The sequence below is a fragment of the Parus major genome, chromosome 1, assembly GCF_001522545.3.
Source record: "Parus major isolate Abel chromosome 1, Parus_major1.1, whole genome shotgun sequence".
Lineage (NCBI taxonomy): Eukaryota > Metazoa > Chordata > Aves > Passeriformes > Paridae > Parus > Parus major.
The window spans coordinates 61,741,690-61,755,234 of NC_031768.1; the positions used below are offsets into that span (position 1 = coordinate 61,741,690).

The 13,545-nt window shown below is 40.2% G+C and overlaps 1 protein-coding gene across 1 annotated transcript in view; it reads left to right on the forward strand.

Annotated features, from left to right (window-relative positions):
- Positions 1–150: 150 nt before the first annotated feature.
- The window catches only part of LOC107211503 (histone-lysine N-methyltransferase SETDB2), a 48,667-nt gene continuing 35,272 nt past the window's right edge, over positions 151–13,545 (forward strand). Inside the window, exons 1-11 of the mRNA XM_033513905.1 lie at positions 151–454; positions 1,444–1,503; positions 3,817–3,939; positions 5,355–5,420; positions 5,980–6,082; positions 6,690–7,256; positions 8,730–8,849; positions 9,836–10,005; positions 10,763–10,985; positions 11,870–11,954; positions 12,905–12,998. Coding sequence (XP_033369796.1) covers positions 439–454; positions 1,444–1,503; positions 3,817–3,939; positions 5,355–5,420; positions 5,980–6,082; positions 6,690–7,256; positions 8,730–8,849; positions 9,836–10,005; positions 10,763–10,985; positions 11,870–11,954; positions 12,905–12,998 — 1,627 coding nt within the window. The 5' untranslated portion in view covers positions 151–438. The remainder of the gene's footprint in view (positions 455–1,443; positions 1,504–3,816; positions 3,940–5,354; positions 5,421–5,979; positions 6,083–6,689; positions 7,257–8,729; positions 8,850–9,835; positions 10,006–10,762; positions 10,986–11,869; positions 11,955–12,904; positions 12,999–13,545) is intronic.

The following is a 13,545-nucleotide window of genomic DNA, read 5'->3' on the forward strand; positions in this document are numbered from 1 at the left end:
CTCCCATTGGCTGATGCCGCCGCCTCTCCTGCCGCCACAGCCAATGGAAAGAGGAGGGAAAGGAGGGGCGCGCGCGGCCCCGCCCTCCTCACATCGACCGCATCCAGTAGCTCGCGCTCCCCGGGGGGATTGCGCCCCCTGGCGGTCGGCAGCGCAGGTGCAGAGTTGGAGGAGGAGGAGGAGGGAGGAAGAAGCAGGAGAAGAAGAAGCCGGCAGGGGCCGGAGCGAGGCCCCGAGGGGTGCGGGAGTGACCTGGGGCCGGACCCCTGACCGCAGGCACCCTCCATGCCAGCCTCCCAGCCCGACAGGCACCCCGGCCCCTGCCCGCCGGCCCTCGGCGCGGGCCCTGCGGCCGTGCCGGAGCGCAGCGAGACCCCGACCTGAGCTGGGCTCGGCGCCACGCCAGCGCGGGTGACAGATCTCCAACATCCCCGGAGGATGGAAGAGAAAAGAAGTAAGTCTTCAAAAAAATCGTATATGTATGTGTGTGTGTGTATATATATATATATATATATATATGTATATATGCATGTTTTGGGCATCCATTAGTCTTGTCAAATTTTTAGGAGTCGACTGTCTTAACCTATCTTCCCGTTCAACTAAATGAAGTGTCCAGACTGAATGGAAAGGTTTGGGGTTGATTTATTTTTTCAGTTACAGTATAGAAAAGATGAAGTAGCTAACGTCAACAAGGCATGCTTTACGTTGTCTGTGTCTTTATGGGCTGCCCACGGAGGTGCTGGAGTCACTGTCCCTGCAGGTGTTCAAGGAGAGGCTAGATGCAGCATTCAGTGCCGTGGTCTAGTTGGCATCCTGGAGTTCGGTCATAGGTTGGACTGGATGATCTCAGAGATCTTTTGCAACCTATTTGATTCCATGATTCATGGAGATAAAAATTTGGAATCTTCAATGTGGTTGAAAAGTGCTGTCTTACTTCTCCTTAGTATTCTTGCAGTGAAGGGTCTCTTGCATTTGTCAAGAAACAGATTCAGTAATTTATGTACCTAAAAAAAGCTTTCTTTTTTCCTCCCAAATAAACTAATTTAGTTATAGTACTGTTACAGTGAGCACATCAATTTAAGAAAATAAAAAAAGGAAAACAGTGAGTTAATGGGCAGGGGGTTTTGTGTAGACTCATCTGAATGTGCTGGTAAGTTTGGATGACCTTTGTGACAGCTTCATGCTTGTAGGACAGTAAGAAATTACCTAAGTAAAAAAATTTCCTCACCTTGCTTGCTTGAGTGATCTCAGCTAGATCTTGAAAAGGCGTGGGATGACTGTTTGAAAGAGGAATGACTATTTCAACACAACATATTCTCACACAGTGCTCCTCCTGATACCTGCTGTAGTATTTACTTGTATAAATTTTGAAAAGCTGAGTAGCTACAACTATTTTAAATTTCTCACCTGATCTCTTACTTGTCCATTCTGCACCTCTTGCAGTGCTGTGTGACTTCTTTGAAGAGGAGAACCTTACCAGTCCCAGGGAGGAGAGCACTGAAGGTAGTATAATTTGGATTTATGGAGGGAAAGAGGAAAAGAGTGTATATTTGGCACTGCTTCTGATATGAAAATTACAACTGGAAGACAACATCTTTGCCTTTTGTGATGCAAGAGGTTTGTCAGCAGCACTAAAGGAAACATGCACTCAGGTTGTTTATCTGGTAGTTGGAGTAAGTAGCCCTGACCTTGGCTGCTTGTATCTTGCTCTAGCATCATTCCCCTGCACAATGCTGGGAAAAAAGAGATACATGATAATGAGGATTCTGTAAAGGAAAAAGAAAATCCCTCCAGCCAGATGCCAGTGCACACCCTGATCCATCAGCTGGAGAGATGGTTTTGAATGCTGACAAGGTAGAGGTAACCAGTGTCTCCTGGTTCCCTGTCCTTCTGACTATGATTGGTGATAGCAGTGTTAGCACTGGAGAGATTAGTGGTGTGGACATCTGTCTTTTTTGAAATGAATATTATACTATCAACTTCAAATGCAATCTTTGCTTCTCCATGCAAAACTAAGCTTTTGCTGCTGGAATTTTTGGGGCACTCCAGCATGAGAATTGGGGAGGCATTTCCAATGTGTGTTTTATTTCCCTACGGCCTATGCATTATTATAGCTGAGGACCCAGAAACAAGAAACTGTTCTGTCATCCATCCTCTGAAGTAATCCATCCACCAGTACTATCCAGATTTTATTTATTTATTTATCCAGATTTAGTAAATGTATGGAAACACCTGGGAACACATAATGAAGAAGGACAGCAGTTTTAATCTGCAGTGGAGAAACTTATTACTAGAATATCTAAATGCATATTTTTAATTGAATGTATTTTTTAAATTTTATTTTAAACACAAATATTAAATACACTTTTTGTTATTTTAAATTTGTGATGCTGTCATGAACGGCAAAAGGGTGGGAATGGCTCAGGGCAGGTGGTGTCCCTTGGACCAGAAGTGTAGGTTTCCAAAAATTGTGACTTTTTCTGTAACTGGACTTTACCCTTTCCACATGTTTAAAAAAATTTCTGTGGATATAAGAGATCATTAAATTTTGTTGAGAGTTAGTGCCAAATCAAACTATTTCACAAGACAAAGTACTTTCATCATTGCCTGTTGATATTAAGTATTATGCCTTTAGCTGCTGGTGACATGAGCAGCAGGGGTTGTGGTGACAAAAGATTGGTACTTCTTTGACTGCTGTCATGGTGCTTTTGAGAGTAACCACACTGCCGTAGCATCATTTGGTTTCTGATACCCTGGGCAACAGAACTCATTCTCTACTAAGTCAAAAAATGAAGGAATACTTTTTTATGAGCCTTACAAGAATGCAGTATTTCTTGACTGCTGGGAAGGTGTCACCCCAGCACTTTTGCCAACAGAGATTTGCTGTCTGAAAGTGGAATATAAACCTAGTGTGACAGTGGACTCCACCTCTAGAAATGGAATAGGAGAACATATTTGCTTATGTTTTTGTGCTTGGTCATTGAAGAAGAGCAACATTCACTGAGAAAGAGCTTGTTCTTTGTTCTGCCATCATTTTTTGACATGCTGAAACATATTTCCTTTTCACAGTCCTTGACAAAGATGCACAGCGAAAGTTTTAACAAGAGCCTTCATGAATGGGCATAGTACCTTAAAGGTACATACCTTTGGAAGAGGAGAAGTTCTAAACCAGTAGCTTAAAAAACATTTATTTAAACAAAATGTCCTTTATAAATATTTCTAGTGGAGGAAGGAGGCATGATATATGGGGTGTGTTAATTATTTCAAGTGATACCCCTTGTTGAACAAAATTCATCAAACTTCTTTTATCTGAAGATATTTTGAATGTTTTTTTCCCCTACTAAACATACCAAAACTAATAATGGGAAAGGATAGACAAGCTGTGCAGCTAAGAGAGGTCACAGCTATAAAAAAAAAATAAAAATCCCAGTATCTTTTATCAAGTAAAATATGCAGTTTATTCAGTTAAAAGTATTCTTCCGTTTCACTTTTGTGAGTTTCAATGATTAATTTTTAGTGGGACTCATTTGTTGTTATTTGAAGAAAGACTTCCACAAAGCTCCCTTTGTGACTTGTTTAAAATGTTTCTTGAAGGAGCATTGTGCACAATTGGAAGCCACTCCAGTTCATCACTTGACTTCTGTTTCCCTTTTTTGATTAAGTTTAGGAATAGACATCTGGAGGTATAATGCATCCTGCTGTACTGTTTTTCAGAAGTGCCTCCGAGTTAAATGAGTGGGAGCCTTGAATAGTCCAATAGGAGTTAGGCATGTTTTAAGACTTCTCAGGAGCTCTAAATGGTAATTTGCATTTCAGGTGATGTGAAGACATTTTGGACACAGCTGGGAGGTAGAAGAGTAGATGTCATATTTGAGCAAGTGCAAAATGTGCTGTCAGTGCTGAAGGAAAAGATCAAGAATGGAACTGCAACAAACCAAGGTTTGAAATCCTTGTAGTGGGTAAACTGGACTGCAGAGTAGCTGTGGCCTGCATTGTGTAGGTCTGTGATATCTGCCATAATCCAGATATCTGTGAATTTTAATAACTTAGCTGTTGGTGGTTTTAAGCACTTTAAAAAAATTTTTACTTTTTTAAAAAGAAAAGTGATTTTAGGTACAAGTGGCTATTTGCTTGTTTTGCCTGTATACTTTTTCAAACAATGCATGGCTCTTAGGTACACAGAACTGAAATATTAATTTTTGAGAAGTAAAGAAATATCTGCAGTGCCTTGTGTTTAATTTATCATCAGAAGTTTTAGCCTTTCAAGCTGATCTTAGTGAATGGAGTGGTTTTGGGGTGGGATAAGAATAATCTCAGTATTATTTTTTGTCAGAGACACCATTATAACTTGAAAAAATAGTAGAAAAATGTGACACTGATGCAATTTCAGATTGTTCCTGATTTTCAAGGAAATAAGTTTCCTGTGTCTACATCAAAATACATTAAAATTGTCATTCTGATAACCTTGGAGCAGTATACAGATTTCCTTTTACTGGTTTATTTAATTGAGTAAAATTGCTTCTTCTTGTTAAGTCACTCATATAAATGTAATCTATGGATCTTATTGGGGTTTTTTTGTGCAAGAAGATGTACAGTGGTGTAAGATGCTTTTAACCTAATCTGTAGCCACACACTCTGCATTATATATATATATAAAACACTTCCTCTAAACTGGAAGTGCAATTTTTTGTGTTCTTGAGCTCCCACATCTTGACTGTTACGACAAAATGTCAAAGCAGTGCAGAGATAAAAGGTGAACTTGAATCCCCAGATGATGCAGTGAATCTGTGATAAAGTTCAATTTGAATTTTTCTATGCTTTGTTCTGTAAAGGTTTCAAGCTAAAATATTAACGTGGATTTTGCTGAGAGTTGTCTGGCAGCTTGTAATATTTATTGCATGGGGTAAGAGGTTGAGACATTCTTCTATCTGAAGGCCATTTCCACCAGTTTAGAAGTAGCCTTAATTTGGTCTGCCAAGTTCCCGCCCTTCCTAGCCTGAAGATGATCAGGCTGATGACCAAGGTAGAAGCTTACACTAAATTGTCTTTATATATATTAGTGCAACTGTAGGCCACCAGTTTGTGTCTTAGGAAACATTCCATCAGCCTTCCAAAAGCTGATGGATATTCACTGCCAGCTCACAACTACTACTATGAGCTGTAACAATTTTGTAATTCCTAGATGTGTCTGCTAAAGTCTGTGTGTGTTGTTTTTAGCAGTATCAGTCTTTCGATGTTCTAGGTGAGCACAGTGAGAAGAAGCAAGTGTATGTGGAGGACTTAACACTTTGTTTTACCTATGTCATTACTTAAATTAAACTTAGTATCTGTTTTGGTTTGGTTTTTTTGCCTAGAATGCTGGCAGGCTTGGGCACTGGTGAATGAGGCCAATCTAGGTGATCTCTTAACCTTGGCAAATGGTATGTGCATTTCCATTGTGTTTGTTTGGTATGTGGGTGTAATTTGTCTTGTTTTACTCACCGGAAGCTCAATTCCCTTCTTTGAAATCAATAAAATAGTTCTGAGAAGGCCATTAGCATTACACCGAGGGAAAACCTAATTATTAATTTCCTCAAGTACTGTGAACTCTCACCTGGGTTTGTATTTTTGTGGTTTGTGTGTATAATACTCGTACCACAGGAAGAGAGTTTGAACTAGTAAGCCCTTTTGAACCCAAGCTGTCTGTGAGCAGGTATTCTGTACGTGGTTCCACTAGCTGTAATAGCTTGGCATCCTTTTATCTCTAAGAATGAAGGGAAATCTGTAAATGTGTTTAATGAGCATGTTCTTTGTGGTCACTTTGAAAATCACATGGAAGGTTTTTCAGTAGGGCACTTGCTAACAAGCTTTTGTTAGCTGTAGTTCATAGCAATGCCTTGTTTGTAATGTGTCTTGTTAATTATCTTTTTAGTAATTAAATTCAATCATAAATTGAAATCTGGACTGATGAAGGTTTTTCTCACATTCAATTTTTTTCAGTAAGCGATGAGTTGAATGGAGATGGTACACAGGAAACCAAACCGAACCTGCAGCCTCTTCTTCCAGATGTCAATGCTGCAGACACTGTAGAAGCTTCTGACAGGTCAGTGCCTTCATTTCAGTTCCTTATTTGACATATTCTTTACTGCAGTTGAGAGAGTTCTCAAATTTGTATTTCTAAAGTCAGTGTTTTAAATATTGTTTGAATCCTGTGAGTTTTCAAAGTGAAAATCTTTTTAACTTAATCTATGTGGAAAACCTGAGGTTTTGGATAGGCTTGTCTAATTTCTCATGCAAGAACATTGCAGAATAGGGCATTAGGTTGTGAATGAAGGTTTATGAGTGTTATCAGGGTTAGGGCTTAAGCATCAGTTCTCAGGCTTTCCTTACTGTGCAGATAGTCAGGTGTGTAACTTAGTCGCTCTGTGTTTAGTATTTAGCCTTAGGTGCTTTTTTGAAAGATGGGATAAATACATCATTCCTTTTTTTTAAATGTCCTTTCTGTGTTTTAGCATGTAAGTTCTGGGCAGAACTTTTTCTTTTATACAACTGAATATGTCTTTATATATTAGGACGATTACACCATGTGAAACCTTGGGCCTTCTAGCAATGGGGCTAAAAATATTGAACTGCTAAAAAACTGAACACCACACTGGCTGTCTAAGATGCTGCTCTTCTTTCTTTTTTTTTTCCTCCTTTGCTTCAAATAGCGAAAAAGAAGACATGGAAAGAACCTGCTCAGAGAGTAAAGAAGCATCTAGCAAAATTCAAGGTTTATCTTTAAATGTGCAATATCAGAACCACAAGTGCTCTAGTGCATGTCTTGCCAACAGAGCAGCGGGCTCCTACAAGGGTGAAAATCCTCTGAAGATCCCAATCCTGTTTGACTTTCAAAGACGCCATGCAAAAGCAGATTGCCTTTCGAAGCCCCTGGATGTGAATTACAAAGCTCCTTGCGGTCGGAGTCTGAGAAGCTTTCAAGATGTACAAAATTACTTGTTTGAAACAGAGTGCAATTTCTTATTTGTTGATCACTTCTCCTTCAACACATATGTGCTGTTGGGCAGGAACACCATGAATCCCGAGCCCCTCGTGTTTGAGTTCGATATTAGCAACGGAGCAGAGTCTGTGCCTGTCTCCTTCTGTAACAGTCTTGACCATGCAAGATTGCCTTATTTCAAGTATCGGAAGTCATCGTGGCCACGTGGATATTATCTCAACAATTTCTCCAGCCTGTTTGTTGATTCCTGTGACTGCACAGATGGCTGCATTGATAGGTAGGTAGAAAGATCTCATCTCAGGCCAGTGACACAGGGTGCCTCAACAGCAGGGTGGTGAGGTGTGAAGGCACAGTACCAAAAAGGACCAGCGCTATCTTGAGCCATGCTTTGTGTTGACTGACACCATTGTGTCTTTCTTTCCTCCAGAACTTGGGTGCCTCTATTGGTCCACCCTCTGTTGTAGGGAAAGAAGCAATCAACAGGAGGATTATTGTGCTCCTTTTTCTTGCTTCCCAAACTGGCAGTGCTTCTTCTCCAGGTGGAGCTCACAAGCAGATATCTTGGCTTTGGAAAAAGAGTAGGGAAGGGAGTCTTGTGCCAGCAGAGGCAGGCTTGTTTTCATGGCAGGCAGGGAAGGATCCTGCATGACAATTTCTGTTGCAGTTCCTAATGTAAAATGGCATCCTAAAGATTGGGTGGGACAGCCTTGACGGATCAGATCATTTGGAATTTAGAGGATTACTGAGAGCAGATGAAGAAACATCCCAACCTCTACATGTCGTCCTTCCCCTTGTCTAAACAGAAACTACAAAACTCAGTGGTTACAGAATACCTTTGTGGTCTGAGCAGTCCCAATACTCTTGCTCATTGTCATCTTTTCTAAATCCAAACAACTCTGAACTGTAGACACTGTGGGAACCTGCCACAGTTACCATATGCAAGTTTGGTGGTATTTTTGTCTACTTCCTTGAAGGGTGTTTGTCTAATCTCTGTCTGTAGGCGTTATTTGGTGTTCCATCCATCTTGCATTATTGACAGCAAGGGCCGTTGCACATGCTGCTGTGCAACATAGTTGCTCATGACCCAGAAAAAGCTTGAAATGACAACCTGGTGTAATGAAGCTAAATGTTAGTAATTTAGTTTCAGCTGAGTGGTGGGAAAGAGCAAGCACACAGCATGCCACTTCTATGCACTGAAGTCCCACAAGAAGTGAGATGCTTTTGCTGTGCAGTTTTGGGGTTTAGGATTTGCACAATTGCTGTGACTCTTTGAAGTTTTTGTGACATACAATGGTGAAGACAAGCACTGTTGCTTGAATTTTCTACAGTGTAAAATTCTTTACTTCATGGGGGCTAAGGAGGGAGGAAGATAACCGAATAGTGGCAAACAGGCTGGGATGCTGTGCCAGAAAGGTGATTTTTATTCATTTGATCCATGTGACAGTGCCCTGCTTCTAATAAGTTTCTGTTGTACTTCAGCTGTTTGCATGTGCCATTTAAGGGGCTTGGCAGAAGAATGGAGTTGGGGTGGAGAGAACATGGTTATTGCAAAGCACATGTAACCAGACAAGAGACTAAGGAAAAAGGTACCTGAAACAGCCTCGTGGAGTAAAAGGAGCAGGGAGGGTGAATACAGGTGTATACATGGAAGTGTGTGTGTGTATAGTCAAGTGCATTTCAAATTACCTAGACTTATGATTGATTTATGCTGCTTCAAATCCATTCTGAGATGTTTTACTCTTATTTTTAGGTCCAAATGTGCATGCCTACAGCTAACAGCAAGGGGCTGTAGTAAAATTCCTCTGTCACCAAGTAGTAAAAGATCCCGTGGATACCGTTACAAAAGACTGGAGGGACCTGTTCCTAGTGGGTAAGAAAGACTGCAGAAGTAAAATAACAGCATAAAAATAAAACAGCAGTTAATAGTTCAGTCTAAGTGCCACAGGATTAAAACAACTGGAGTTTTTGTACTACTGAAACCTTCAATTTTTGTCATAATTTCAGTGACAGATCAGGATGATAAGTAATTAATGTGACTTGAGTAATAGGAGAAAAAAAAAAACCTTAGGTATTGAAAAACCTACAGTTTTCATAGCTTAGGTCAAGGTCCAAGAGAAGTTACCAGAGTGTTAAAGACACATCAGCCAGCTGCTTTTGCCAGGCTTAGTTATTGGTGACTCTTCCAAGAATCTCCAAAGCCATTCAATGCTTCCTTTTCTTTCCTTTTCCCCTTTCTCTTATTCAGCTCCTGTGGATTAATAGGTGGTCTGGAGAAGATGCCAGTTACTCCAGGTGTCTAGGAGAGGAATTATGCAAGGTAGCTTTCTGCAATAGCCAAGGGCTTGAACTACAGGCTTGAGGAGTCCCATCCAGTCCTCTGTATGATGCTAGTTTTTGGTTGACATGCAGAACTAAAGTTGTTAGAGAGCCCAGAAACAGATGCAAAATAAAGCACAATTATGAGTCCTTTTGGAAATGCTTCAGTAAATCCTGGAATCTGTGACAGCTACAGTGAAGTCCAGGCACAGGTTGTCTTGGAAAATCTGTTCCAGTATAGAATTAGGTGCTTCATAGGGATTTCTGTCTCTGTGTGATTTAGGCCTATTAAACAAAAATACGGCATTTGTTATTCTTGTATACTTATGCCAAAATCTGGCAGACAGACTCTTAAAGTTAATGAATCAGCAGTCAAGAAAGTCACAAGCTTCAGAGCATTGCTGCACAACCAGTTTTAGCCACAGACTTTATATTTCAGTGTACTGCCTTGTTGATGCTTAGAAGGGGAACTAATAATAGGAACTTGGTTATGGTAATGCATCCATTTATGTCATGTTTTGTTTTTCTTCCTCTTGATAGGATTTACGAGTGTAGCGTACTGTGCAGGTGTGACAAGCTGATGTGTCAGAACAGAGTTGTACAGCATGGCATTCAAGTCAGGCTGCAAGTGTTCAACACGGAGAAGAAGGGCTGGGGTGTCCGCTGCCTGGACGACATCGACAAGGGGACATTTGTTTGTACTTACTCAGGTAGCAGGAGGGGACCTGTGAAGACATGTAGCATAATTCTCCCTCTCCCATGGTGCATGCCCTGGATATTTTTGAGAACAGGGAAATGCAGGGCTGGAAGAGAAGTGTATCAATGGAATCTTAACCTGCAATAAGATCAAATGGAAACAAGAACTTTTAAGAGCTCTGCTATGAGATGGTGACAGACAAACAAAACAATATGCAGCAAAACCCATCTCAGACTGCTGATTTTTTTGCCTCACAAGTCTGTGCATCCTATGCCAGGGCTAATTTTCCTTCAGTAAAAATCATTAAATTGTAGAATGGTTTGGGTTGGACCTTAAAAAAGATCTAGTTGCATCCTCACCATGGGCAGGGACACTTTTCACTAGACCAGGTGGCTCAGGACCCCACCCAACGTGACCTTGAACACTTCCAGAGATGGTGCTTTCATGGCTTCTCTGGGCAACTTGTGCCAGTGCCTCCCATGTTCACAGTGAAGGAGTTCTTACTAATACCTAATCTAGATGTGCTCTCTTTCAGTTTAAAGCCATTGTCCTTTGTCTTATCACTACATGCCCTTGTCTAATTCAGTCTGTACTTCAGCCTATATTGACATATATAGAATTATAGACAGCATTCATATTTTGCTTTCCCAATTAATGCTCTTGTATTTGTTAATGTAAGTTTGACCTGTGATAGTGAGACTCAGCAAACAAGATTTTAAAAAAAACAACAACAACAACAACAAAAAAAAAACCTTTATTTTTTCTTTCAGGCAGATTAATGAGCAGAGCTGAAGTGTTGGGAGATGCTGAGCAAGAGCTGAAGGAGAAAAGTGCAGTGAATGACAGAGGCCATGACTTTTCTTCCAGAAAAAGAAAACTTGACATTGATTGTTCAGACTCAGTGGTTGAACTAGTGCAGACTGACAAAAATGACATTCTCGAGAATCAGGAATCTTTGTCTCAGACTGTGGATAATGAAAATAAATCAAGCCTGTAAGTTTAGCAAAGTAAGCTTAAGCATAACAAAACTAACATTCTGCTAATCTAGAAATTTTGTTGTATAACTTAATGTATGTCCTCATATGGGGGTGGTGGTTTTTTCTATCTGAACTTCCTATTAAATTCCTAATTATTTCTTCTAGTGAGATAGAGTTTTCCCTCTAGATTAATTTTTCTTATGTGTACCACTTGGCATTTTCTAAAAATTCAGTTCATCTCTTAGGTGTACTTGATCTGTTCAGGGCATTAATGGTAATGCTAATTTGAAAGAAATAATAAAATACTCTTGAGATAGATTGTTTAAAGATACTCGATGACACTAAAGGGTTTGCTAATACCTCAGCCACCAGCTGTTTTGCCCTTTGCTCCCAGTCTCTAAACTTTATGTTATTTGTAATGTAATCTTTCTTGCCAGAAACCTTAACCTCTCCTGTTAAGACTCTGGCAACACCTCACTTTTGCAGTGAATATGTTTTCCTAGTTGAAAGCTGTACTGTCAAAACTGTTGGAAGTAGTAGCAGGAAAAGGCAAAACTCTGTAGGTGCTCTCTTTTGAGATAATCTGATATAATAATAGTAAAGCAACAGACAGTTTGATTCTCAGAATGAAAACTGTAAAAGGAGTAATTGAAGTAAAAGCAGCTGCTGATCTCTCAAAAAAGTTTGAGCAACTGCCTTCTTACAAATACTATAGAGAACCTAGCCTATGTTCTCAATTAGAAACAAAATACCCACAGAGCATGGGGTGAGGGCAGACTGCAGGCTCTGCTGTTGTTCCTTCTAGAGAAGAGACTAGAGACTGTTAGAGAAGTGTGTGTTGTGAGAGTTCCTTATGGGTCTGTTTGTTTTTTATCATTTCCTTTCAACCTTTCTGTATAGGGTTCATCTAAAGAACTCAAGTAATGCAGCTGTGGGAGGTCCTGGAACAAAAACACTTGTTTTTCACAATCACCAGCTAAAAATGGTAATTAGTGGCTTCAACATATTCATATTTCACTGTTCTTGAATATGTATGTTAATTTTGACATTTTCATCTTGTATGTTTAGATAGTTTTAATGACCTTTCTTCATGAGATTGTGTCACATTGTGAGCTAGGCTGTCATGCTGGAAGGTGCACCCCATCCCCTCTCCATCATCAGTCCTTCAGTATGTTCCCCCAGACCAGCACTATCTACTCTCACTGCCTCCCCTTCTCTACCCTTCACTTATACTCCTCAATAGCCTGAAGTAATTATTCTCCCCTTACATCCCTTGTGTACAAGGTTAGGGGGTCAGAGTGATAATATTTTTGTGATGTCACCCCAAAGAATGGTATAGTGGGGAGAAAAAGGCATCTCAGGATGTCTGTGCAGTTTTCTCATACTGTGGCAGAGCTGGGAGAACTGACCTGAATGTGACTCCTGACCTTTCATGAGTGTGCCTGCAAACATGTGCAGAGGAAAACTGGTGTAAACTTATGTTGTAGGTTTTACTGGATTCATTACCCTTAAGAAATGCACATGGAATTTTCATGCAAACATTTTGCTGTGCTGTCCATTCTAGAGGCCCCGTAACTAACTGCCTTTTTGTGATGGGAGAGGAAAATTCTGCCACATCTGGTCATTTCATTGAAACTGTGTAAAAAGCATCTTTGGGATTGGCTCAGCAACTTACAATTCTAGTGAAATTGTTGAGACTTAAGCACTTTTTTGCATGTCTTATTGACTGAGGGACTCTTTCCTGGTTATTATGAAGGATAATTTGAAATTAAGATAAATGTTGCATTTCAGTAAATGTATTAAGTTTTCAAATTCAGCCACAGCTATCCATGACAGTAGCTTTGAAACTTCAGCCTTGGTGTTCTTGCCGTGCCCTCTTTGGCCCAGAGTTGCATGCAGCAACAGCACATCACAGCCTTTTCATTTGATTCACAGGTGCACAGTGTCAGCTCAGATGAAGATGATTGTTCTCAGATTCATCAGTCAAGCAAAACAAAACTAATGAGTGGAACGAAGAAAGGAAAAGAAAGTAGGTTTACAGAGCGCTACATATTGCATGCTTTGTACAGTTGTCTCCCATCAGGTGATACACTTTGATGTAGACAGTGTGGCCAGGCCAGTTCTTAGAGTAGAATTGTGTTGTCCCTAGATGTTGAGACATGTTGAAATGTCCAGACAGCAGCTTCTCAAATACTGTGCAGTTGTGGAAAGTCAGTCTTGCAGATCTTGCTGTGTCACACCCAGTACCTGTTCCAGACAACAAAAGTTGAACAGGATATAATACTGGAGTGGGGGGACCTCAAGTTGGAGAGACAGTGTGAAACTGATGCTGTCAAAACACATCTTTGTTTCTGTCTTAATTACAGTTTGTGATTCTCTTGGGAATTAAGGTGGAGAATGATCAAAAATTTTTTTGTGTGTGTGGGTGTCGTGGTTTAAAACCAATAACTAAGAAAATTACTTATTTCTTGCTGTGAGATATGGATTAGAATAAGGGCAAAACAGGCATAAAACTTAAAAGGAATAAAGAAAGTTTATTGACAAACAACAAGAATAAGAACACCAGAATAAACTTC